Raw genomic sequence first — 27,375 nt, 5'->3', positions numbered from 1 at the left:
GATTGTTACTGAGACACGTGACATCGAATAAGTTTCTTTGTACAGCTGCAGACGAGTGGGATATTGTTCCTTTGTGTGGATATTCACGGATACATTCCTCGAACAAGGAAGCTGCCTAAAACTTATACACATAAATTTGGTAGGTTGTAATTATGATATCTGCATTTTGTTTTCCTTCATTTGAACCGATTCGTTCTTGTTTCTCTACGTCTTGGTTGGGAAATTCTTCAATGCGCGATAGACGTTGTTGTCACAGGTCTTTTCCTTTGTAAGCGTGTATATATTACCGTCAATTTGTAAAATGTGATTCTCTCAGGCAATTTATAAAATGTGTAAATATTTCAGTCATTTTGACTAAAAAATCTGTCCAGATTGATCAAGACGATCAAAAAGGCCTACAAACATCACAACAGATTATTATGTAGGATTAAAAGCCAAACAACTTAGAAATGTACTTTTCAACGTTACATTTTCAGTCTCTTGGTGATGACATAAACATCAAAATGTTTGGAATTCGTTGTCATAATAATACAGATGGAAATGTTTTACAGTCACTTTGTAAAATAACTGAATATTTAGACGTTTAATAAATTTTTTACACATTTGACAGTAAAAAAATATACACACTATAAAAAAAGCATATGCTCAGGTGAAATATATACTTTGTGTTGCAAGTCAAAATAGTGTAAACGAAAATCGCAAAATTACCAAGCAAGTGACTTATCAAAACTTCGTCACCATTACCGATGCTGCTCACAAAGATACCTACATTTCCTTATTATCTCGAAAACTGTATTTCATTTTGTTGATCAATGTGACCATACGCCCTTATTACTACCCATAAAAGTGACTAATGCGCTTACGAATGGCGCAGCAGAGGTCGCGAACTAGTCTAGATTTCTGCTATACATCCGGGTATTCACTGGGAAAAAACAATAACAAAGGCAACAACCAGTCCCGGGGAATTGCGTTAGATCAGTGCCCCTTTAAGAGTGAATGTTACTTATTTTTGGGAACAGATCTGCAGAACCCTACTGGAGAAGTTACTAAATGAAATGCTTTCAAATTGTGGAAGAATTGTCTCCATACTTAATATGTAAAACTAAGTATGTTCACTGCTTTCTGATATCTTGTTTGGTTTGCGGCCATATGGGATCATATTTCTTGTTAATTAGGTTCTTCAAAGGGAAGAGTGGAAGTTTGCGTTAAGTGTTGATGCCATATGTATCCCATTCTTTTGTTCCTGATATCATGTCAAAAGTAATGTAGCCATGTTGGATTAAAGATTTCCAGAGTGCATTCTAAACATTGTGTCCATACATAATACACCAAACCGAGTTTGCCATGTCAACATCAACAGCGTATGATGCATGTTAAAATTAACGCCGCTGCGCGTTTGTTTCCAAATTCAATTTAGCGCAGGTAACCTAGCTCTACATTGAAAACACAGTGTATGTTTTTTCTCGTAAATGAAGATTGCTTTGGTTCTTTCCTGAAACGAACACCATTCAAAACTTAATTCAAGACTGCATGTCACCCCATAGCTATGCCCAGTAAAACATTAATACATATTATTGAAATTCCAAAATAGCTGAAGGCATCAGTTTACTACTTGATTAATCTAAATGCAACGTTGTATGAAGGAACGTTAAAAGTTCTGCTCCCGACAAGAAACGGACGAACGGAATTACAAAGGTGCAAACAGCTATACGCCTCTGCATTATATGCTAGGGATAAACTCGACCAAAGGGTGATTATTTCTAGAAAATTACTATTTCTCTCCTCGTACATAATCTTCTAGACAGTCATACAGGGCAGCCTCCAGGTCGAGGTACCGTGGATCGTCCCATAAACCGTACAGAGAGGCATAGTTAGTGATGTAACCCACGGAGAGCTGGTTGACGGGGTCAAAGTGTCCGACTTGACCTCCATAGCCTGGGTGACCAATAAGTTTCTGGCCCTGAAAAACAACATCAGTTAGTATAGTATAATACATGGATATTGTTGGCATTGGTTCCTATAGCGCAATTATGCAAATAGTATTTAGGTGGCAACGTATAGGCCTAAACATATGTTAAGCTCATTTCTGAATAAATACATGTACGCATTGTAATGTTCATAAAGCTTATTTGTGTCGATGTGAAAGAAATAAAAGTGATTCTATGGCGTTTCATTGGCCAACCAAGCAATTTCTAATGCATAAACCAAAAGAATAGGCCACGCCCACCAATAGACTACTGTTTCATGATTGGCAGATAACAGGGTGGGCGGGGCATCGGTTGATGTTTTGCGTTGAACGATGTCACTGATTTCTTGTCCACATAGTTTGTTTTAATTATTAAGTAAGTTGACATGTCAAGGAGTTATTATTGTGAACTTTGACTTCAATAGTTTTACTTAAAAAAAACCGCAAACAATATTTTATAATTTTAGTGTCCACGTCCGGGAGGATGGTATGGTAATGTGACTGTTAACGTTCTAGCGCCTCACGGGTAGCTTCAGTTGTAGGGGCGGTCGGGTAGCCTAGTGGTTAGAGCGTTCGATCGTCACGCCGAAGACCCGGGTTCGATTCCCGACATGGGTACAATGTGTGAAGCCCATTTCTGGTGTCCCCCGCCGTGATATTGCTGGAATATTGCTAGAAGCGGCGTAAAACCATACTCACTCACTTCAGTTGTATATTCCACAGGGAGCTGAAAATGAATCATTGGGTGCACACTGATCCACTGACCGCACTTTAAACATACACGAGTGTGGAGTTTACCGCTTTGTGAGAAGCCTCTTTATTATTGTTATCAGACTGACGGTTTCAGTTCTAAACAATGTTCAGATTATAAGGATAATACACATTGGCATGCACATTTTGTCGTATACATGTTTAGATTATGGGGATGTTGTGTTTAGGTGGTGTTTATTTTGTGAGGCCTGTGTCTATGCCGTGTAGATGCTGAAATAGAAGACACCAAATGTGTACTGTAAAACGTGAAATTAATGCGTCTCCAAAAGATTGCGACCGCTGGCCCCTAGCCAAAAATGCGACTCAATATGAATGCGACACCCCCTCCTCTCAAGAATCAGTAGATTTATATCTAAACAAAATGACCTCTGTCAGGTTTACAGGAGAATCCTCACCTGAATCCAACCTTACATTAATCCAATCACACACCAAATAGCACAGCTTATTAGCGCTGAGTAGAGTACTTCAGCTAAAACAATACGTTAGAGCTGGCTCTTGTCTTGGGACTTGCAGGTGTGCGATGTTTAATAATGCGAGCAAAGACCACTCGCACCGTTAGTCGCCTCTTACTACAAGCATAGTCGCCTTTTACGGCTAGAATGGGTTGCTGAAGACCTACGTATATACTCTACCCCGGATCTTCACGGGTCGACAAAGGTATTACTTAATACACGACCAAGGGTTATAACCAACGCCAATCTGGTGATCTTACAGGATGCAGCCTGTGAAATTGTGTTCTATAAGCGGTGGATATGGAGTGTTCGGCCTATTGAAGACCCTTATATAAGATCATTGTATTCTGCACGTACCTTATACTTGGGGTACGGGAGTTCACGAAATGCTACTCCTCTGCCCCACTCTGCAATGAGCGTAGGAAGTACGAGATCCTGACCGGTTCTTAAACTGCTTGTCACCAGTTTCCAAGTTTCCGGTTTGATGAGCTGTTTCCCTTTGATACTTCCGCCCATGGCCATGTAACTGTACAGCTTGGCGATGCTGCGGGCCGTCCCTATACCAAGTAAGGCTGACTGCCCAATACTCATCTCTTCGGGGTCATTAAGTTTATTGAACTGTCAAAAAACATACACTGTAAAGTAATGAAGTCCGGTGAGCATGGCTTACCTTATAGATGGACGTATAACAGAGAGGGACACCATGGGTGCTTCCATGTGAAGAATCTAATGTGATCTCATGAGCGGGAGAACATATATGATATGGATTTCAAAGTCTTAATCCCTTCGGGGGTGCAAGGGTGGCCCAGTCGTCTAAGGCGCCGCGATTCGCTGTGCAGAGTTGCGTCACTTCGGCACACCAGAACCTATGATTGTGGGTTCGAATCCCGGTTCGCCCCGATTATCTTTGTAGGTTTGTCAGCACCATACCCGTGCTCGTGGGTTTCACCGAAGTGGTACACGTCTGAGACCTGCATCATTTCGGGCTTTCCTCCCACATTAAGCTGACACGCCGCTATATAACAGGAATACTGTTAAAAGCTGCGTTAAACTCAACTCACTCACTCACCTAATCCCTCGTTTCGGTTCAGGTGCGAGAACCTTTATCAAAGATGTGATCAGTTTAATGACTTGATAGATATACCAGCACCTAAACAAAAACAACAACGTTGCATTAAAAGACTAAGTTGAAATCCACGTCAAACTTTTCTTTACTTCTGTTAGTTTATAGTGTACTATTCCATTTCTCAATTAAAAATAAAACGCTTTCTGTCCGGTATTACCGAAGCTTCCCCAAGGTCAGGACGTATCAGATGTTTTAGATACAACGAACACTGCATGCTTGATGTAAAGCAACTGAAAACCACAATACAATGATGCAAATGGATAAGGGAACTGTAAGTTTTAGACACAGTAAAATGATAATGCTATCATGGGCTCCCAGCCTTGTCCACCAAATACGCATTGAAAGCAATCCACACAAACATATCTCAACATTTGATTCTGACGTTGTATGCTCGTTATTTCAAATGTACTGACAGTAAATCTAATTTCCTTATGTTTTTTGGGGGGCGGTCGGGTAGCCTAGTGGTTAAAACGTTCGATCGTCACGCCGAAGACCCTGGTTCGATTCCCGACATGGGTACAATGTGTGAAGCCCATTTCTGGTGTCCCCCGCCGTGATATTGCTGGAATATTGCTAAAAGCGGCGTAAAACCAAACTCACTCACTCACTCCTTATGATTTTCATCGTTCCCTTATTCGTTTTCATCAGTATATTTTAGAAGTGTCCTACACTAGCTCAGACACTATTCCAACAGCCTATTACCTTCAAGTCGATAACATTCATGGCCTTGGCAGTGATGGATTCTGGTAAGAACAAGGTACTGCCAAAGAGGTGAAACGAACGCCAAGACGCCAGGGAAGCGATGACCGTCCCCATGTCGGACAAGAAATGTCCACGGGCTACTCGATGTGACAGAGATTTTGGGAGACCGATGTGGAAGTCGATGCCTGCAACAAAAAAATACAATCCCTTATGTTGGAAGCACCGATTTAGCTATGTGTGTGTGTGTGTGTGTGTGTGTGTGTGTGTGTGTGTGTGTGTGTGTGTGTGTGTGTGTGTGTGTGTGTGTGTGTGTGTGGACTATACATAACGACGAAGCAAACTCAATTAAATCACACGGACCCGTCACACGATCTCCCTTTAAGTGGATTCTTATGGGATACTGGAGAACTGGAGAACTATTGTGGCTAAATGTACAACAACAAACAAACAAACAAACAAAACGTAGCAGCGGCCCAACCTGACACCATTTAAATTCAACCTCCATTTATTTTGAGCAATATCCCAGCAGCTCCAGCCTTTGGTGTATACACTTTCGCTGTTGAGATACAACAGAGCATCTTTCTATGACGATTTCAAAGAGCGTCAAAATGTGTGTTTGATGAGGGTTACAAAATTCAAGGCCTTAGTAAACCTTTCAAAAATATTATGTCATATTATGGAACACATGTGGAGGACATTTCCAAATCTGACACCAGTAGGGCGAAGTATGCTCGCCTTTTCGCGAACAGCTGGTATCGTCACTACTTTATAGTGATTTATAAACACTCTTCTGAAATAGTCGAGCTCATGTAATGGATTTTGCTTTTAGCAAAGGTGTTATGTATGATCTATGATTAAAAAAAGAGTTGTGTTGCTTACATTTACAAAGACACACAATCAACCAAGTCAGCGAATTTGTGAGTTCTTTGTTTTAATATTCTGTTCCAAATTCCAATATATGCATCACCACAATCTAATCTAAGTGCTTCAAAGTAATTGATGTACACTGCTTATTGGTCAAATAACATTTAGTCAACGTCAATGCCAGATAATTGAGAGTGGTTATTCTTGTATATTTTATTCACGACTGAATAATAATTACATGTACCATATTTGATTCACCGCTCATCGTCATTGACACGCATTGACTTTGACCAATTCGTTTTTCACGTAGATAAAATGGACTCTAAGGTATGTTTGGGGTGTAATGTAAAACGTTGTCCTATAGCCGTGAACTAATTTACTCATCAGATCAGTAGATCAGCAGTCTTCTTAAGCATAATCGTAGCCCAACGTTCTGGCACGTTGCTGTTTATGTCATTCGCTGATTTGATGAGGATATTACGGCGTAAACAAACAAACAAACAAACAAACAAACAAACAAACAAACACCAGGTATAGTTGCTCGCGTTAATTATACATAATATACAATAAAGCAGTTGGTACTTTGAAATAGTTGGTTTTAACCGACAGCATGTATTCGTTTACTCACCAAAAGGCTCGGCAATCTCCTCCCGGAATATCTGCGTAATGTTCCTGTGTTTGGGATCTGCCATCCTCACAAGAGTGTCCACAAAGAAACCATATGTGATGGCATGGTAACCGTGAGCAGTGCCTGCACACAGTACATATACTAGTTAGTCGTCGGGTCGTTTTACCAATGTATACGGGCTTATTGTATATGCCTAGTAATACATCAGGCGTTAGTCGTTTACCAATTTGGGGAAACCCGCGAGCACGGGTATAGTGCAGACAAACAAACGGGATTCGCACCCAAGATCATAGGTTGCTGGCGTGTGGTTTAGTACCTGCATCAGAAGAACATCTTACCAAAGGAAATACACGAAGACATGAAAAGCATTCGTGGGATTGACAGCCTTTTGTATCCAAATGTAAAAGGGTAAGTTCACACGAAAATGAACCCATTTGTCTTATTCTTTTTCAACATGAAAACTATTTTACCTGGTAGTTTCAGAGCCAAAATGATACAAATATCACAAGTAATGAATTTATGTTATGCATTAAATCGGTTCATATTTTTGGTACATTTGTTGAAATCTTTTACTCTATACATCTTTTAGTTGAGCAAATGTTATTCAGGTCGAATTTGTGATTCGAAGCACGCATGAGCAAATGTTGGTTGGCAGGTCTCCCTGAGTATATATTATGTATGCTGCTGGTGGTGGTCTCAGTGATACCAACCTGGTTCCCAGAGTGGCGTCACTTTCTCCAGTCGTCGGGTGAACTCTTCCTGGTTATCACGATATTCACGAAGACTCGTCATGTTTCCCCCGAGGGCCACCAGACCACCCTGAGAACACAATTGTCTTACTATTCCAGATGCATTACATGCAGTATTTACACAAACGTTCCATGCTGCCATCGATGGACACCTGACCACCCTGTGAACACAACTGTCGAACTATTCCAGATGCAGCACATGTCTTGACATTCATACAAACGTGCCATGTTGCCTCCGAGGGACACCAGACCACCCTCTGAACACAATTGTCTAACCATTCCAGCTGCAGCACATGTCTTGACATTCATACACACGTGCCATGTTGCCTCCGAGGGACACCAGACCACCCTCTGAACACAATTGTCTAACTATTCCAGCTGCAGCACATGTCTTGACATTCATACAAACGTGCCATGTTGCCTCCGAGGGACACCAGACCACCCCGTGAACACAATTGTCTAACTATTCCAGCTGCAGCACATGTCTTGACATTCATACAAACGTGCCATGTTGCCTCCGAGGGACACCAGACCACCCTCTGAACACAATTGTCGAACTATTCCAGCTGCAGCACATGTCTTGACATTCATACAAACGTGCCATGATGCCTCCGAGGGACACCAGACCACCCTCTGAACACAATTGTCTAATTATTTCAGCTGCAGCACATGTCTTGACATTCATACAAACGTGTCATGTTGCCGCCGATGGACACCAGACCACCCTCTGAACACAATTGTCTAACTATTCCAGCTGCAGCACATGTCTTGACATTCATACAAACGTGCCATGTTGCCTCCGAGGGACATCTGACCACCCCGTGAACACAATTGTCTAACTATTCCAGCTGCAGCACTTGTCTTGACATTCATACAAACGTGCCATGTTGCCTCCGAGGGACACCAGACCAACCTCTGAACACAATTGTCTAACTATTCCAGCTGCAGCACATGTCTTGACATTCATACACACGCGCCATGTTGCCTCCGAGGGACACCTGACCACCCTCTGAACACAATTGTTTGACTATTCCAGATGCATTATATGCAGTATTCATACAAACGTGCCATGTTGCCTCCGATGGACACCAGACCACCCTCTGTACACAATTGTCTAATTATTCCAGCTGCAGCACCTGTCTTGACATTCATACAAACGTGCCATGTTGCCTCCGAGGGACACCTGACCACCCTCTGAACACAATTGTCTAACTATTCCAGCTGCAGCACATGTCTTGACATTCATACAAACGTGCCATGTTGCCTCCGAGGGACACCTGACCACCCAGTGAACACAGTTGTCTAACTATTCCAGATACACTACATGTAGTATTCATACAAACGTTCCATGCTGCCTCCGATGGACACCTGACCACCCCGTGAACACAATTGTCTGACTATTCCAGATGCATTATATGTAGTATTCATACAAACGTGCCATGTTGCCTCCGATGGACACCAGACCACCCTCTGAACTAAATTGTCTAACTATTCCAGCTGCAGCACATGTCTTGACATTCATACAAACGTGCCATGTTGCCTCCGAGGGACACCTGTCCACCCCGTGAACACAATTGTCTAACTATTGCAGATGCATTATATGTAGTATTCATACAAACGTGCCATGTTGCCTCCGATGGACACCAGACCACCCTCTGAACTAAATTGTCTAACTATTCCAGCTGCAGCACATGTCTTGACATTCATACAAACGTGCCATGATGCCTCCGAGGGACACCAGACCACCCTCTGAACACAATTGTCTAATTATTTCAGCTGCAGCACATGTCTTGACATTCATACAAACGTGTCATGTTGCCGCCGATGGACACCAGACCACCCTCTGAACACAATTGTCTAACTATTCCAGCTGCAGCACATGTCTTGACATTCATACAAACGTGCCATGTTGCCTCCGAGGGACATCTGACCACCCCGTGAACACAATTGTCTAACTATTCCAGCTGCAGCACTTGTCTTGACATTCATACAAACGTGCCATGTTGCCTCCGAGGGACACCAGACCACCCTCTGAACACAATTGTCTAACTATTCCAGCTGCAGCACATGTCTTGACATTCATACACACGCGCCATGTTGCCTCCGAGGGACACCTGACCACCCTCTGAACACAATTGTCTAACTATTCCAGATGCATTATATGTAGTATTCATACAAACGTGCCATGTTGCCTCCGATGGACACCAGACCACCCTCTGTACACAATTGTCTAATTATTCCAGCTGCAGCACTTGTCTTGACATTCATACAAACGTGCCATGTTGACTCCGAGGGACACCTGACCACCCTCTGAACACAATTGTCTAACTATTCCAGCTGCTGCACATGTCTTGACATTCATACAAACGTGCCATGTTGCCTCCGAGGGACACCTGACCACCCAGTGAACACAATTGTCTGACTATTCCAGATACACTACATGTAGTATTCATACAAACGTTCTATGCTGCCTCCGATGGACACCTGACCACCCCGTGAACACAATTGTCTGACTATTCCAGATGCATTATATGTAGTATTCATACAAACGTGCCATGTTGCCTCCGATGGACACCAGACCACCCTCTGAACTAAATTGTCTAACTATTCCAGCTGCAGCACATGTCTTGACATTCATACAAACGTGCCATGTTGCCTCCGAGGGACACCTGACCACCCCGTGAACACAATTGTCTGACTATTCCAGATGCATTATATGTAGTATTCATACAAACGTGCCATGTTGCCTCCGATGGACACCAGACCACCCTCTGAACTAAATTGTCTAACTATTCCAGCTGCAGCACATGTCTTGACATTCATACAAACGTGCCATGATGCCTCCGAGGGACACCAGACCACCCTCTGAACACAATTGTCTAATTATTTCAGCTGCAGCACATGTCTTGACATTCATACAAACGTGTCATGTTGCCGCCGATGGACACCAGACCACCCTCTGAACTAAATTGTCTAACTATTCCAGCTGCAGCACATGTCTTGACATTCATACAAACGTGCCATGATGCCTCCGAGGGACACCAGACCACCCTCTGAACACAATTGTCTAATTATTTCAGCTGCAGCACATGTCTTGACATTCATACAAACGTGTCATGTTGCCGCCGATGGACACCAGACCACCCTCTGAACACAATTGTCTAACTATTCCAGCTGCAGCACATGTCTTGACATTCATACAAACGTGCCATGTTGCCTCCGAGGGACATCTGACCACCCCGTGAACACAATTGTCTAACTATTCCAGATGCATTATATGTAGTATTCATACAAACGTGCCATGTTGCCTCCGATGGACACCAGACCACCCTCTGTACACAATTGTCTAATTATTCCAGCTGCAGCACTTGTCTTGACATTCATACAAACGTGCCATGTTGACTCCGAGGGACACCTGACCACCCTCTGAACACAATTGTCTAACTATTCCAGCTGCAGCACATGTCTTGACATTCATACAAACGTGCCATGTTGCCTCCGAGGGACACCTGACCACCCAGTGAACACAATTGTCTGACTATTCCAGATACACTACATGTAGTATTCATACAAACGTTCCATGCTGCCTCCGATGGACACCTGACCACCCCGTGAACACAATTGTCTGACTATTCCAGATGCATTATATGTAGTATTCATACAAACGTGCCATGTTGCCTCCGATGGACACCAGACCACCCTCTGAACTAAATTGTCTAACTATTCCAGCTGCAGCACATGTCTTGACATTCATACAAACGTGCCATGTTGCCTCCGAGGGACACCTGACCACCCCGTGAACACAATTGTCTGACTATTCCAGATACACTACATGTAGTATTCATACAAACGTTCCATGCTGCCTCCGATGGACACCAGACCACCCTCTGAACACAATTGTCTTACTATTCCAGCTGTAGCACATGTCTTGACATTCATACAAACGTGTCATGTTGCCTCCGAGGGACACCAGACCACCCTCTGAACACAATTGTCTAACTATTCCAGCTGCAGCACATGTCTTGACATTCATACAAACGTACCATGTTGCCTCCGATGGACACCAGACCACCCTCTGAACACAACTGTCGAACTATTCCAGCTGCAGCACATGTCTTGACATTCATACAAACGTGCCATGTTGCCTCCGAGGGACACCTGACCACCCAGTGAACACAATTGTCTAACTATTCCAGATGCATTATATGCAATATTTACACAAACGTTCCATGCTGCCGCCGATGGACACCAGACCACCCTGTGAACACAACTGTCGAACTATTCCAGATGCAGCACATGTCTTGACATTCATACAAACGTGCCATGTTGCCTCCGAGGGCCACAGGCTCCCTGTGAACACAATTGTCTAACTATTCCAGCTGCATACATATCTTTACATAGATACAAACGTGCCATGTTACCTCCGAGTTAACACACCCAATTGGCCAGCTGTTTTCAGTTGAAGTATTTATTTTGTACGTGTCAACAAGACTGACTAGTCTTGCTGTCCCTTCAAATAATAGGCCACCCTGTCAACACAACTAGTGAGGGTTATTCATGATGTTATTAAATACATATTGACGGATTGTCCAGTTACATAATTTTTCATTGCCTCGGAAGAGACTGTGTGAGCCTACCTGATGTCCAAGTAGCTGTTCCACAGTTATCTCCCCTTTGCCGTTCTGAGCAAACCCCGGCCAATAGTGGGCCACTGGCTTCTTGTAGTCCAGCCAGCCCCTGGATATAACCATGTTGAGAGTCATACATTACTATATCTGGTTGGCGATTAACACATGTGACAGAATTTTATACCAGTTAACTTCCAAAATTATATGAACAGGTTTTTATGTTTCAAATTTAAGATTTTAACCATGTATTGAGGATTACTTGTTGGCTGCACAAACACAAATAAGCCAAAAATGTGTATGCTATTTGCTAGCTGAAGTATAGATGGAACTGAACTATTCACTGTTTTCGTCACGAGACGACCAAGCACGCGGAAAAACGATGTATTCCTTTTGATGTTTTGACAAAGAATTATGAAACGGATTTCCAATGGGTCTCGTAAATGACAGTACAAGTACCAGAACATAATTTGAAATTCCGAATTTGCGGTTTGAAATTACTTGAGGAAAGTAGATAGAAGTCCAGAATGCACTGGATATTGAGCTAAGTGACACTTCCTTCAAAGACTTGTGATAGAACATGTATTTGCTTACAAGTCGGGTTAATATTTTAAATTAACTTTGTAAATAACTTGAGGGCTTGAGTCCCACACTATATATTTAACCGGCACATATATATCATATCCGTTGTTCCTTGGTGTGTATTCTCTAAATTTCCGAGGGGGCACGGGTGGCCCAGTCGTCGAAGGCGCCGCAATTCGCTGTGCAGAGTTGCGGCCCTTGGGCGCGCCAGAAACCTATGATTGTGGGTTCGAATCCCGGTTCGCCCCGATTATGTTTGTAGGTTTGTCAGCACCATACCCGTGCTCGTGGGTTTCACCGAAGTGGTACACGTCTGAGACCTGCATCACTTCGGGCTTTCCTCGCACATTAAGCTGACACGCCGCTATATAACTGGAATAATGTTAAAAGGGGCGTTAAACCTAACTCACTCACTCACTCATACTAAATTTCCGGGGATTATGGTTCCACTCACTTGTCTACCATCCTTGCCGCGGTGAGAGCGGCGATGCCCTTCGTAGTTGAGAAGACAACGAACATGGTGTCTCCGGACCATTGTCTCCCCGCCTCCTCATCAGCATAGCCAGCCCACATGTCAACCACAACCTCTCCACGGTGATACACAGTAAACGCTGCACCCTTTTCTTTCCCATTTTCGATATTTGCTCTGTTAAAAGAAACACGACGTTGCAGAAACAAAGTGTTATAAAGTTGCAGGAGACAGTACAAATAAACATAATGTGGCAGTAGAAAGAACAAAGAATCACAATGTGGCAAGAGAAATGACAAAGAACAACAATGTGGCAAGAGAAAGGACACAGGACCACAATGTGGCAAAAGAAAGGACACAGAACCACAATGTGGCAGTAGAAAGAACAAAGAACGACAGTGTGGCAGTACAAAGGACAAAGAAACAGAATGTGGCAGGAGAAAGGACAAAGAAAGGCAGTCGAAACGACATAGAAATATACTGTGGCGGTAGAAAGAACAAAAAAACACAATATGGCAGGAGAAAGTACAAAGAAACAGAATGTGGCAGGATAAAGGACAAGGAAACAGAACGTGGCAGGATAGAGGACAAAAAAACACCGACAAACCAATGCGAATTTTGTACGGGTAAGGCAATAAAATATGTGTACGGGTGAGGAAATATGTGTGCGGGTGTGAAAATATATGTATCGGTAAGGCAATTTGTGTACGGGTAAGGGAATATGTGTAAAAGTGAGGCAATATGTGTACAGGTGAGGCAATATATGTACGTGTAAGGCAACATGTGTACGGATAAACCAGTACGTGGGCGGGTAAGGCTATATTTGTAAGGGTAAGGCAATATGTTTACGGGTAAGGCAATATGTGTATGAGTAAGGCAATATATGTACGGAAAGGCAAGATATATATCAGTAAGGCAACATGTGTACGGCTTAACAAATATATGTACGGGTAAGGCATTATTTGTAGAGGTAAGGCAATATGTGTACGGATAAGGCAATATGTGTACGGGTAAAGCAATATGTGTACGGGTGGGCAATATGTGCACCAGTAAGGCAATATTTGTAGGGGTAAGGCAATATATGTACGGATAAGGCAATATGTGTATCAGTAAGGTCATATGTGCACTGGCAATATATATTGTATGTATGTATGTATGTATGTATGTATGTATGTATGTATGTATGTATGTATGTATGTATGTATGTATGTATATACGAGTAATGCAATATATGTATCAGTTAGGTAATATGTGCACTGGTGAGGCAATATGTGTATTAGTAGGGCAATATGTGTACGGATAAGGCAATATGTGTACGAGTAAGGCAGTATATGTATCAGTTAGGTAATATGTGCACTGGTGAGGCAATATGTGTACGGATAAGGCAATATATTTATCAGTTAGGTAATATGTGCACTGGTGAGGCAATATCTGTATTAGTAAGGCAATATGTGTATTAGTAAGGCAATATGTGTACGGATAAGGCAATACGTGTACGGTGAAAGCAAAAGATGTACGGGTAAGGCAATATGTGCACTGGTGAGGCAATATGTGTACGGGTAAGGCAATACATGTATGGGTGAGGCAATATATGTACGTGTAAGGCAACATGTGTACGGATAAACCAATACGTGGACGGGTAAGGCTATATTTGTAGGGGTAAGGCAATATGTTTACGGGGTAAGGTAATACATGTATGGGTAAGGCAATATGTGTACGGGTAAGGCAATATATGAAAGGATATGGCAATATATGTACATGTTATGCAATTTATATATACGGGTAAGGCAATATATGTATAAGTAAGGTTACATGTGCACTGGTAAGGCAATATGTGTATTAGTAAATCAATATATGTATCAATAAAGCAATATTTGTATGAGTAAGGCAATACATGTACGGGTAAGGCAATATGTGTACGGGAAAAGCAATATTTGTATGAGTAAGGCAATATGTGTACGAGTAAGGCAATATTTGTACTAGTAAGGCGATATTAATAGTAAGCAAATAAGTATACACGCAAGGTTATATGTGTACGAGTAAGGCAACATGTGTACGGCTAAACCAATATGTCTATGGATAAGACAATATGTGTATGGGTAAGGCAATACGTGTACGAGTAAGCCAATATATGTCCGATTAAAACAATGAATGTACGAATAATGTACGTTTATATCATAAGCATGTGCTCATGAATCACTATCAAATAGTGATGACATCAAGTGTTCGCGAAAAGGGGAGCTTATCCTGCCTCACCGGTTGCACCCGTCACAAACACATGTAAAGGTAAGTCAATTACCTGAAACAAACACGGGGTCATATGTTACAAGTCAAAATAGGAAAATGCATCGGACATAACTTTTATTACTGATCGCGTCAAACTTTTAAATGTCCTCAAAATGTCTACCATAAAACATTTTGAAAGCATTACTGAGGCCTTGGATGTTGTAACCTTGATCAAGCTACTTCTGAGTTCAATGACGCTCTTTGAATCCTGGTGGAAAAAGCATGCTCGATTGTACCTCAAAATTGTGAAATCAGGACACGAAGGGCTGGAGCTGCAGGAAGATTGCTCGACATGAAGGGAACGTTGACAATTAGAAAGTTGAAGTTGAAAGGTGAAAAATATATATGTCCCAATCAAAAGTTGTAGAACGACGCCAATATATATATACAGGTGAGACATTTATTATGCCTGCGAGTGAACCAATAATTGTACGAATGAAGCAAAGTGTGTATAAGGAAGACACTATTCAAGTCAGTGAGTCACCATGAGTCAGTGCAATTGTTACGCAGGACGTGTCTCCGTAAGCGTATGCACCTATCGGATTCAACGTTTAATTCTCTCTCTAAACAAATTCTGAATAGTGTACTAGCAACGCAACCACGCCCACACTGCTATCTGTGTACATCAAATCAACCTACTTTAAGCTGGGCCGTCACAATTCACACAAACATAATGCACTACACATGCTCAATCTTGCGGTCTTGGTCCAAAGTCCGGGCGTGCAACCGGGTGGTTGAAAATGGAAAAAATATATTCGACCTGAATTCATTGACCCACATAATATTCTAACGCTAAATGAACCATGACAGATACATCTCCACTTCATAACTCACCTGAGGGTGTCAGCAACTTTGCGAAACTTCGGATGAAAATACCCTTCGACAAAAGGATTCTGTTTGGGAGCGAACAGTCTGGGCAGATACGTGAACGCAAGGGTGAAAAGGACGAGGGTAACCCCCCACTGTATAAGTCCCATCGTCAACTGTCAAACCGCTCAGGTGCTTCGCAACGCAATATATTTTTCTCGGGAGCCTTTGCTTTAGCTCCGCCGAGCGATTGTACGCTTGTCTCCGTGTGCCCAGCAGGTGAAATGGCCTTATGACAGGGAAACCGGTTCAAGAACGCAGTCGGTAAACTTCGGCTTTTGTGCAGCATACACTGTGATAAACTTTGATACCATATAAATAGGTATTTATTTTTCGACAGATAACGCTACGGTAACACTGAAGTAAGCACTCGTATAATATATATATCATTATAAGGGTAAGGCGAGAATATGCTTTTTGCTTGTTTGTAAGGATTATGCAGATCAGCGTCAAATTTATCTTCACAAGGAAAACTATGTACATCCCTCCTTACAGAAATATAATATACTGATGTGTGTTGTGTGGACCTGAGCTCCTAACAGGAATCCTCTCGGGTCAAATCAGGGCCGTTGATCAGATCGAGGGTTTCTGCAAATGATAATGCCGTAAAAAAATTTGCGTCAGCTAAAATCGACAGAGCAACGAAAGCAAAGCATTTGTCCTGAAAACTAACAACACAACAGGGCCCCAGAAACACGCAGTCAAGAAAGGATTACGTCATTATAGGTCGATCGCATGACGTCATTCGAGCTCAGCTGTCGATTCCAACCTCGGGGCATACAATTTCGTGGGCTATTCGAACGTTAATTTGGGGAGTTACATGCACTCCCCTATACCTGTTACATGCACTCCCCTATACCTGTTACATGCACTCCCCTATACCTGTTACATGCACTCGTCTATACCTGTTACATGCACTCCTCTATACCTGTTACATGCACTCCTCTATACCTGTTACATGTACTCCCCTATACCTGTTACGTGCATCCCCAATACCTGTTACATGCACTCCCCTATACCTGTTACATGCACTCCTCTATACCTGTTACATGCACTCCTCTATACCTGTTACATGTACTCCCCTATACCTGTAACATGTACTCCCCTATACCTGTTACATGCACTCCCCTATACCTGTTACATGCACTCCCCTATACCTGTTACATGCACTCCCCTATACCTGTTACATGCACTCCTCTATACCTGTTACATGTACTCCCCTATACCTGTAACATGCACTCCCCTATACATGTAACATGCACTCCCCTATACCTGTTACATGCACTCGCCTATACCTGTTACATGCACTCCCCTATACCTGTTACATGCACTCCTCTATACCTGTTACATGCACTCCTCTATACCTGTTACATGCACTCCCCTATACCTGTTACATGCACTCCCCTATACCTGTTACATGCACTCCCCTATACCTGTTACATGCACTCCCCTATACCTGTTACATGCACTCCCCTATACCTGCTGCATGTACTCTCCTATACATGTAACATGCACTCCTCTATACCTGTTACATGCACTCCCCTATACCTGTTACATGCACTCCCCTATACCTGTTACATGCACTCCCCTATACCTGTTACATGCACTCCTCTATACCTGTTACATGTACTCCCCTATACCTGTAACATGCATCCCCTATACCTGTTACATGCACTCCTCTATACCTGTTACATGCACTCCCCTATACCTGTTACATGCACTCCTCTATACCTGTTACATGTACTCCCCTATACCTGTAACATGCATCCCCTATACCTGTTACATGCACTCCTCTATACCTGTTACATGCACTCCCCTATACCTGTTACATGCACTCCCCTATACCTGTTACATGCACTCCTCTATACCTGTTACATGCACTCCCCTATACCTGTTACATGCACTCGCCTATACCTGTTACATGCACTCCCCTATATCTGTCACCAATAACGTTTTGAATGATTTCAAGAATTGGTTGTTCTGAGACTGAGTCACAAAATCACATTAACACCAGGCCTTTTGTATGACGGGCGAAATGTTAGACGGGTGTGAGTGACGTACATTGACTATTTACAATGAAAACATGGCTTTGGGTCCGGTGTTTCATCAAAGTTACTGTCCCGATTCACGAGCCTGTGATACAACACTCGAGGGTGATTTATCTGGTGTATCAAGTGCAGCACGTGGGCGTTGCGACACTCGAGGAAAGATTGAAATTCACACCTATCACGCAGATAAGTTGGGTCACAGTGACATCTGCTGGTCCACGTGGGGAGTAATCTCGGACGTCCGTGTCGACATGGATCTGGCGACCTCTCCACTGACAACAAGTATCGGCCTGTAGCACTGACGTATGCCTGCATACTGGTATGTATGTATTTATCACTAAGTATGTCATTTATAGTTATTCGAATTTATTATCTGGTATTATCATGTTTCGTAGTTGACAAGCCCCGTATCAATCATTGCACTGTCGAGAGTTACAATATCAATGACAATGTCATTTGATATTGAAATTTTGGTATGTTGGATCTTATTTGTGGTGATGTTATGTTCGCTGACCACAGAGCCCCCAGAATAAGGAAATACTTCCGCCCGTATACAAAAGTTGTATATGTATGCATTGCCGCTCGATCCTTTTAATTATATATATTTTTGACGGGGCATATGTAAGAATGAATATTATCCTACCCTATTTTTATCCCGGGGATGAAATTCTCTGCTGTCAGGATAATTCTCCCTGGTGAATTTGAGCCCATACCAGTGTGTATAATCATATTGATACTATACTCTAGAGTAAAACTTCCCCCGGGATAATATTTAGGTAGGATATAATCCTTGCTTACACACACATTTCATCTTTCGTCCATGCTTGTTATGTATAATCGGCCTTCTTTAACGGCATCCTCTTTTATTCAGTGCGTTCAAAGTATCATAATAGAATTGGTATATGATGCACTTAATTATCAGGGATGGTGTAACATCAGCCTGTAAATCAGTCTGTGGTACGAGGGTACATACTCACCCAGATCCATTGCGGCCAGCGATTGTCACCATCTTCTCGAGGCAAGGTAGTTAACTGACTGTAAAGGTCCAGTTTCAACCCTTGCCGAACTAGGCTGGAATTATGGAGTTTTCTTTTGGCTGGACAAACGTGTCTATGCATAGTCCAATAAATATCGCTCAACGAAATCGACATCCGGTTCGTAAACTTCATGTTTTAATCAAGGTGCGGGGGCACGGGTGGCCCAGTCGTCTAAGGCGCCGCGATTCGCTGTGCAGAGTTGCGTCCCTTGGGCACGCCAGAAACCTATGATTGTGGGTTCGAATCCCGGTTCGCCCCGATTATGTTTCTAGATTTGTCAGCACCATACCCGTGCTCGTGGGTTTCAGCGAATTGGTAAACGTCTGAGACCTGCATCACTTCGGGCTTTCCTCCCACATTAAGCTGACACGCCGCGATATAACTGGAATATTGTTAAAAGCGGCGTTGAACCCAACTCACTCACTCACTCACTAATCAAGGTGCTCACGTGAGTTGATGCATTTCGCGAAGTGAGACCCGTTTTCTTACAATATGGATTTTGATTATCGATCAAATCGTCTTGACTAGGCCCTTCGTTTTGTTTAAAGCAAATGTAAGTGATATGAGAGGTGGAGTCTCATTGGTGAATAGGAGGGACATACAAGGGACGTATCTCGTAGACCCGTTTTCTTACAATATGGATTTTGATTATCGATCAAATCGTCTTGACTAGGCCCTTCGTTTTGTTTAAAGCAAATGTGAGTGATATGAGAGGTGGAGTCTCATTGGTGAATAGGAGGGACATACAAGGGACGTATCTCGTAATAACCATTAGTGACGCTACGATCGAGTCCAAAGATTCCAGCCTTGTTCGCAAGGGTGGAAACTAGACTTTAAAGTCAGTTTACTCCCTTGTCTCGGGAAGATGATTATCACTGTAGTCGGCCGCTCGATTCTCATTGTTTTCGACATTTATTTCAAGCATGGGTTACCGGGGATCCTTTACGCCCCGGCCCCGTGAAGATCCGGGTTAGTTTAGGTCTTCAGCAACCCACGATTGTCGTAAGAGGTGACTGTGCTTGTCGTAAGAGGCGACTTACGGGATCGGGTGGTCAGGCTCGCTGACATGGTTGACGCATGTCATCGTATCCCAATTGTGTAGATCGATGCTCATGATGTCAATCATGGGATTGTCTGGTCCAGACTCGTTTATTTACAGACCACCGTCATATAGCTGGAATATTGCTGCGTGCGGCGTTAAACAACAAACAAACAAATAAACAAACGTACGCTCGGAAATTCTAATTGGCAACAGAAGCAACTTAAATAGTGTTTTGACAGCCACATTGGCTACTGACAGATGCAAACGGATGAGGGCAGGATGAGGGCAGGATGAGGGGTTAAGTTTAAGTTCAAGTTTTGGATTAGCAAGCAGGGGAATCTGATTCTATTCCCCACATGGAAAATATGCTAAAACATTTTAGTGTCCCACGCCGTTATTTTGCAGAATTAATGCCAAAGAGGCATTACACCACGCACTCACTACCTCATCTAGAGCTACTGAAGAAAGTATTTGTTAAAAAACAAAACATTTGTCCTCATTTGTCTTTTTTCGCGTAACGTCTCGGGTCGCCCGCAGAAAAATGGCAAAAGAACTCACACATTTACTCACTCATTCAAGTATAGCTGCTCCCTCCGATACCTATCAGTAAGTCATTAACACCTCGCGACTGCACAGCCCATTCACTACCGCCCCTTGCAGCCTGAAAACGACAGCCACGAACCGTGCTCTGATAATTTCTAGTTTGGGTGAGTCACCCATATAGGAGTTACCTCCCTTAGACCGATATGTCCTCGTTCGCTCAGCACCTCTGAAGTGCACACACACACACAACACACGCATACATGCACACACGCACACGCACGCACGCACGCACGCGCACACACACACACACACGATACAGCTTACCCAAAAGATGGAGAATAAGTCGGCTCAAATGAGGGCATATAGTGACATGCAGTTGATATAAAAGGGTTGGGTATTGGTTAAATATTATGGTTGTGTGGGTCGTAGGGGTGATATTTGGGTCTCTAGACTGAATTTAACCCCCCAATCTTTTGTGTAACATTTTTTTCATGCCCTCACCACTCCCCCATAAAATAAATAATCAGTCCCTCTCTACAAGAATGTCGGTCAGATACAATATATTTATATTAAGATCAATGGTACTCAGGCACGAGTGCGGGGCGGTCGGGTAGCCTAGTGGTTAAAGCGTTCGCTCGTAACGCTGAAGACCCGGGTTCGATTCCCGACATGGGTACAATGTGTGAAGCCCATTTCTGGTGTCCCCCGCCGTGATATTGCTGGAATATTGCTAAAAGCGGCGTAAAACCATACTCACTCACTCACTATTGATGTAAAACATATGTACAACTGCAAAGACCATGAACAGCTATCCTACTTCTCACTATACTTACCCGAGCATTTGAGACCTGTCGGACTCCAACTGAGGTTTTCAAGGCATCTGGTTTTTGCGATCTTAGTTTTAGTGTCAATGTAACCACGGTGACACGTGTACTTCCAGTCACTCACCACAACCCTACTTTTGCCACTGACGTCGGCTTTGTTGATAGGTGGAGGTTGGCTGTTGCTGGAATATTGCTAAAAGCGGCGTAAAACCATACTCACTCACTCACTCAGGCACGAGTGCAGTAATTTGTTTCTTACACACCATATAGCTGGAATATTACTTAGTGCAGCGATAAGCTGTTTAGTGTATGTCTTAATACACAGTAAACAAACACATGCTGAGGGGCTGAAGTCTTTATTGCGATGTCTTGTATCAGGAGATCAAAGATCATAGATCAAAGATATAATCTAAAATTAGGTGAGTTAAATGGCTATAATCTCTATTTTGTGTTGTATTGAGTACAGTATGAAAAAAAATGGACAATGAATTCAGTTAAAATGCGAATCGACCCGTGAAGATTTCGGGGCAGAATAGGTCTTCAGCAACCCATGCTTGCCGTAAAAGGCGACTATGCTTGTCGTAAAAGGCGACTAACGGGATCGGGTGGTCAGGCTCGCTGACTTGGTTGATGCATGTCATCGATCCCAATTGCGTGGATCGATGCTCATGATATTAATCACTGGATTGTCTGGTCCTGACTCGATTATTTACAGACCGCCGTCATAAAGCTGGACTATTGCTGAGTGCGGCGTTAAACAACAAACCAACCAACCAACCAACTAAAATGCGAATCGTTTCAACCCATCCCAGGTACCAGAGCTACGCCAGTAACTATCACGGTGCACTGAAGATGGGCCAGAGGAAGAAGGTCATGCTGTGGACACTGGCTGTTGTGATCTGGTTCTTCATCCACACCATTCTGCTCCTCTTCGTTCTGACAGGCATATACGGGCCATTGGAAGAAGATGGCCGGGCTGAGAAGAGAAGAGAGAATGTGGTGGGATCCACGAGATCTGGGAGACATCCTTCACTAGATCCTTTACCCAAACCATTGCCTTCGTCTCGCACAGGACATGACTTGAAACAGTTGAGAATGGATGTTGATAGGTTTGCATTTTCATTGATAAATAGACAACAAACGCCTTATGTTCATTTGTGTCGTTTCATCCCCGTCGTGGGTTCAACCTCAATATTCCAATTATTAAATAATCAATTTAAAACTCTCGACTCAATAACGCCTTCCACTGAGTAAGGTTCGTGGACGAGACGCCTACTTAACCGTCCAGTGTTAATTTGACAATATTTTCTAAAACTTTAGACACAGTGTTAAGATGCTTAAAACTGCGAATAATAATCATTTGAAACATAAGAATTGTTGGTAATTCTCGCCACTAGTATTTATAGACCGCCTGCGGTTGCAGGAATGTCGGTGCCTGAAAACAACATTCTCTCATATCACTAGTCGTTGAGGGTAATTAAACGGGTCTACCATTATGAAATAGCCTCTGTATGGGTTGGGGTCGACGTCGCTGAATTCGGCAAAACAGGCTTTGAGAAACAAGAAATTGTCGGCTAAAAGATATGAGGTAAATTAGTTTTGTTGGTGAGTCCGTGTGTAATTCTTGCATGTGTTACAATTCAGGAAAGGAATCAAGCTCCACTTCAAACCTACAACGCAGACAACGTCATTTGAGAAATTTCTCATCGGTCCCAAGAAGATGGCTCGCCTTGACGTCGCTATCCAAAATATCATGCGCTCTCACTCGCGTCCCGGAGAGGACTATTACGGCTTCAACATCACCCGCAGCGAGGAAGTTCCCTTCAATAGGGACATTCCGGACAAAAGACCACAGCAGTGTAAGGACGCCGCATTCAACTACTCCGCTCTACCGACTGTTTCCGTGGTAACGCCAGTCCATAACGAGGCTCTTTCTACTCTCGTGCGTCACGTGTTTGCGATATTGTTGCGCACTCCTAATCAGCTGCTGAAAGACATCCTTTTGGTCGACGATAATAGTACGTTTTCTTATTTAGGTGAAGATTTAGAAAATTATTTTCGGATTCTTGACCCACGAATTAAGATTTTGCGCAACAATGGTCGCGAGGGGCTTGTGATGTCAAGGTTGCATGGCGCTGAAATTGCCAAGGGAGACGTGGTTGTCTTCCTTGACGCCCATATGGAGGTGTGCACTGGTTGGTCGGAGCCTCTATTGGACAGAATCAACAGCCAATCAGCTATCGTTGTGCAACCGGATGTGCCCAGCATCGATGGCGACACGTTTGATATAGAGACTGGTGGTCATGTTGTCTTTAGAGGAGGGTTTGGTTGGGACATGAGGTAAGAAGGATCTTTACACCAGTCTGTTTTACATATAAATGCTATATTTTAGCACACAAAATTATATCTGTTACAGTGCATGACGAACATGATGGTTTGATGTGTAGCATTATGTATCGCACCAAGACGTGTTGCATAACGCGTCACAGCAGTTACATATACATGTACAGGTCCCATTCGTCTAAGGCGTCTAAATATGTTATCACAGGGATTGTCGCTTTTATTTCTTCGATACAGGTCACGTCCAACATTATTGCACTTGTAGTGTGTGTGAGTGCGTGCGTGCGTGCGTGCGTGCGTGCGTGCGTGCGTGCGTGCGTGCGTGCGTGCGTGTGTGTGTGTTGGGGGATTGGGGCTTCTTGTACTAGTCCGGACTAATGCCGATTGTATAGTGCTAGCCCACTGAGATACCATGCCGCAGTTTAACATGAATACCTCACCCAGAAACAGTATACTGACTCCGAGCCGACCAGTCGTTGTTTTGACCCCTTTATGCCGAGCGCTAGACAGGGTTACAACAAGTACCATATTTTAACGTCTTTTTGGTATGACGCGGCCAGGATGGAATCCCCGACCTAACGCTCTCCAGGCGTGGCGCTCTACCACAAGAACGCGGAGGCGGTCTTTTTCGAAACTAACTTTTAAGGTTTCCATTGCATTCGCTCGTCACGCCGAAGACCCGGGTTCGATTCCCGACATGGGTACAATGTGTGAAGCCCATTTCAGGTGTCCCCCGCCGTGATATTGCTGGAATATTGCTGGAATATTGCTAAAAGCGGCGTAAAATCCCACTCACTCACTCACTCTATCTTCCACTTGCAGATATGCCTGGATGTTTGTTCCACCATACGTTCATCAGATGCAGACCTCACGAACTGACCCAATTCCAACCCCTGTTCTGGTTGGCTGTGCCATAGCTATAAATAAAAAATATTTCAATTCGATTGGTGGATTTGATCCAGGACTCCAAATATGGGGTGGGGAGCATTTTGATTTGTCCTTCAAGGTATGGACGAGCGGAGGCAGAGTGGAGACGATCCCGTGTTCGAAAGTAGGTCACCTTTTCAAGAGCAATAAATACAGCTATGGCCCAAAGGGTAAGGGATACATTCTTTCCAGGAATCTTCTCCGAGTTGCGGAGGTCTGGATGGACGAATATAAAGAAATTGTTTACGCGACATCTAGAGACCTCAATGGCCAGTTACCCGTGTTCACTAAAGCGGAAATGGCGTCCATCGAGGAACGACGTCAACTGAGGCGTGACCTTAAGTGTAAAGACTTCAGTTGGTTTCTGAAACACATTATGCCAGAGATAAAGATTCCAACGCGGGATGCTCGCTTCTTTGGGGAGGTGGCAAATCATCAGACGCGAGGATGCTTCTATGTCATGGACGATGGATACATTGGAGTAACGCCGTTGTGCTTTAGGTTTAGGATTCTTCCAGAGAACACGTTTACTATAGATGTAATGGGTCGGATGCTGTATGAAGGATCATGTGTTGGATATGATGAAAGTTCAAAGGTGTTGAAACTGATGGAGTGTCCTTGTATTTCTCAAGGCGTGTCTTGGCCGAAATGGGAGGTCAACTCTGACAGTCAGCTGACCTACACTGATGCCAGCGGGACGTTGTGCGCCACACACGTGACTTCTGCGACGCACGTGCACAAGACAGAACAGGTGGTTCAGTTGATCAATTGTAAAACAGATAATCAATTTCAAAAGTGGCATTTTATGTATCATTTTGTGTACTGAACATATATGGCAATAAGTAAATCCACTAATCATCAAATTTGTGTTAGTTGTTTAATACAATGTTTCTATTGCAACGTCGGTACCGTTGCAGTGATCCAGTAGTTTGTCAATAGGCAACTTTAGCCTCTGAAATGGCCAGAAAGGGATATCATCTGTTTCCTTAATATATGTCGTATGCCAAACTCTTTCCTTGGATTTCTATTTCTAACCATTAACGCAACGGTTACGAAAGTTGATACGAATTCCAGCACGTCTCATTTAGTAATAGATCGCTCTATATATTACTCAGGGTATACGTCGAAGCTCGATGTCAACTCTCCTTTCACTTCCCCCAAACACCACCAAGCCCCTCTATTTTTTGCGAATGTTATTCCCCCCCCCCCTCCCCACCAAAAAAAACCCCCAACAACCCAACAAAACGAAAAGGCTTGAACTCGTATACCACTCGTATACACTACGTTTGGTGTAAATCGACTTTATTCAGTAAAAGATTACTGTTTATAAAACTCTGGGTATACCTCGACTCAGAAATGAAACACCCTTTTCGAACGTATCTAGTAGCATACGTGCATGCAAGTCCCTATGTAAAAGCAGTAATCTTGAATGTACTGGTATACCAAATTGCACCGCAATTCACCTAAAAACAATCTTTCACATTTTCGAGATCCTGGCAGATGAGTTGTACAGGTAAGGTGGGTCAACACCACTTCGCACACTATTCCAGAATACAGCTTAGTCCTGTGGAGGCTGGATTAAAATAACGTATGCTTATCATAAATATGCGTTATATGGATCAGGTGGTCAGGTCATAACAGGCGACTCAGTAGATCAGGTGCTCAGGTCATAACAGGCGGCTCAGTAGATCAGGTGCTCAGGTCATAACATGCGCTATATGCATCAGGTGGTCAGGTCATAACAGGCGACTCAGTAGATCGGGTGGTCAGGTCATAACAGACGACTCAGTAGATCAGGTGCTCAGGTCATAACAGGCGGCTTAGTAGATCAGGTGCTCAGGTCATAACAAACGACTCACTAGATCAGGTGCTCAGGTCATAACAGACGACTCAGTAGATCAGGTGCTTAGGTCATAACAGACGACTCAGTAGATCAGGTGCTCAGGTCATAACATGCGCTATATGCATTAGGTGGTCAGGTCATAACATGCGCTATATGCATCAGGTGGTCAGGTCATAACAGGCGACTCATTGGAACAGGTGGTCAGGTCATAACAGGCGACTCAGTAGATCAGGTGCTCAGGTCAAAACAGACGACTTAGTAGATCGGGTGCTCAGGTCATAACAGACGACTCACTAGATCAGGTGCTCAGGTCATAACAGGCGGCTTAGTAGATCAGGTGCTCAGGTCATAACAAACGACTCACTAGATCAGGTGCTCAGGTCATAACAGACGACTCAGTAGATCAGGTGCTTAGGTCATAACAGACGACTCAGTAGATCAGGTGCTCAGGTCATAACATGCGCCATATGCATCAGGTGGTCAGGTCATAACAGGCGACTCAGTAGATCGGGTGGTCAGGTCATAAGAGGCGACTCAGTAGATCAGGTGCTTAGGTCATAACAAACGACTTAGTAGATCGGGTGCTCAGATCATAAGAGGCGACTCAGTAGATCAGGTGGTCAGGTCATAAGAGACGACTCAGTAGATCGGGTGGTCAGGTCATAACAGACGACTCAGTAGATC

General features: G+C 43.4%; 2 protein-coding genes across 3 annotated transcripts; one reads left to right on the top strand and one right to left on the bottom strand.

Moving 5' to 3' along the window:
- Positions 1-869: 869 nt before the first annotated feature.
- LOC124145521 (beta-lactamase domain-containing protein 2-like) lies at positions 870-16,392 on the bottom strand. Its single transcript, XM_046515303.2, has 8 exons — positions 16,055-16,392; positions 12,920-13,111; positions 11,896-11,995; positions 7,220-7,328; positions 6,510-6,632; positions 5,018-5,202; positions 3,547-3,807; positions 870-1,960 (listed from the first exon to the last, which is right to left on the bottom strand). Exons 1-8 carry the CDS (start codon positions 16,195-16,197, stop codon positions 1,772-1,774), a joined length of 1,302 nt encoding a protein of 433 aa, XP_046371259.2. The 5' UTR covers positions 16,198-16,392; the 3' UTR covers positions 870-1,771.
- Positions 16,393-18,303: 1,911 nt separating this feature from the next.
- Positions 18,304-25,692, top strand: LOC124145522 (polypeptide N-acetylgalactosaminyltransferase 13-like). 2 transcript variants are annotated; one of them, XM_046515305.2, is made up of 4 exons: positions 18,304-18,458; positions 22,394-22,690; positions 23,226-23,921; positions 24,744-25,692. In XM_046515305.2, coding segments are annotated over exons 1-4 (1,926 nt in total). In that variant the 5' UTR covers positions 18,304-18,456; the 3' UTR covers positions 25,675-25,692. The 2 variants fall into 2 exon arrangements, with proteins under 2 accessions (XP_046371261.2, XP_046371260.2); XM_046515304.2 differs by having other exon boundaries at positions 18,307-18,454.
- Positions 25,693-27,375: the final 1,683 nt, after the last annotated feature.

This window comes from Haliotis rufescens, unplaced genomic scaffold (assembly GCF_023055435.1).
Source record: "Haliotis rufescens isolate VD_foot unplaced genomic scaffold, xgHalRufe1.0.p SCAF_8, whole genome shotgun sequence".
Classification (NCBI taxonomy): Eukaryota; Metazoa; Mollusca; class Gastropoda; order Lepetellida; family Haliotidae; genus Haliotis; species Haliotis rufescens.
The sequence above is the reverse complement of the archived record's forward strand: the minus strand, read 5'-3'. Positions and strand labels throughout refer to the sequence as shown.

Bases quoted from the DNA above. Each gene is read 5' to 3' on its own strand.
- LOC124145522 (XM_046515304.2), top strand. The intron at 22,691-23,225 runs GTTTGCATTTTC...GTTACAATTCAG, and splicing joins TTGAGAATGGATGTTGATAG to GAAAGGAATCAAGCTCCACT. The intron at 23,922-24,743 runs GTAAGAAGGATC...TTCCACTTGCAG, and splicing joins GGGTTTGGTTGGGACATGAG to ATATGCCTGGATGTTTGTTC.
- LOC124145521 (XM_046515303.2), bottom strand. From the start codon at position 16,197: ATGGGACTTATACAGTGGGGGGTTACCCTCGTCCTTTTCACCCTTGCG. The intron at 7,329-11,895 runs GTAGGCTCACAC...TTGTGTTCTCAG, and splicing joins AACAGCTACTTGGACATCAG to GGTGGTCTGGTGGCCCTCGG. The intron at 6,633-7,219 runs GTTGGTATCACT...TACTGTGTGCAG, and splicing joins GACGCCACTCTGGGAACCAG to GCACTGCTCACGGTTACCAT.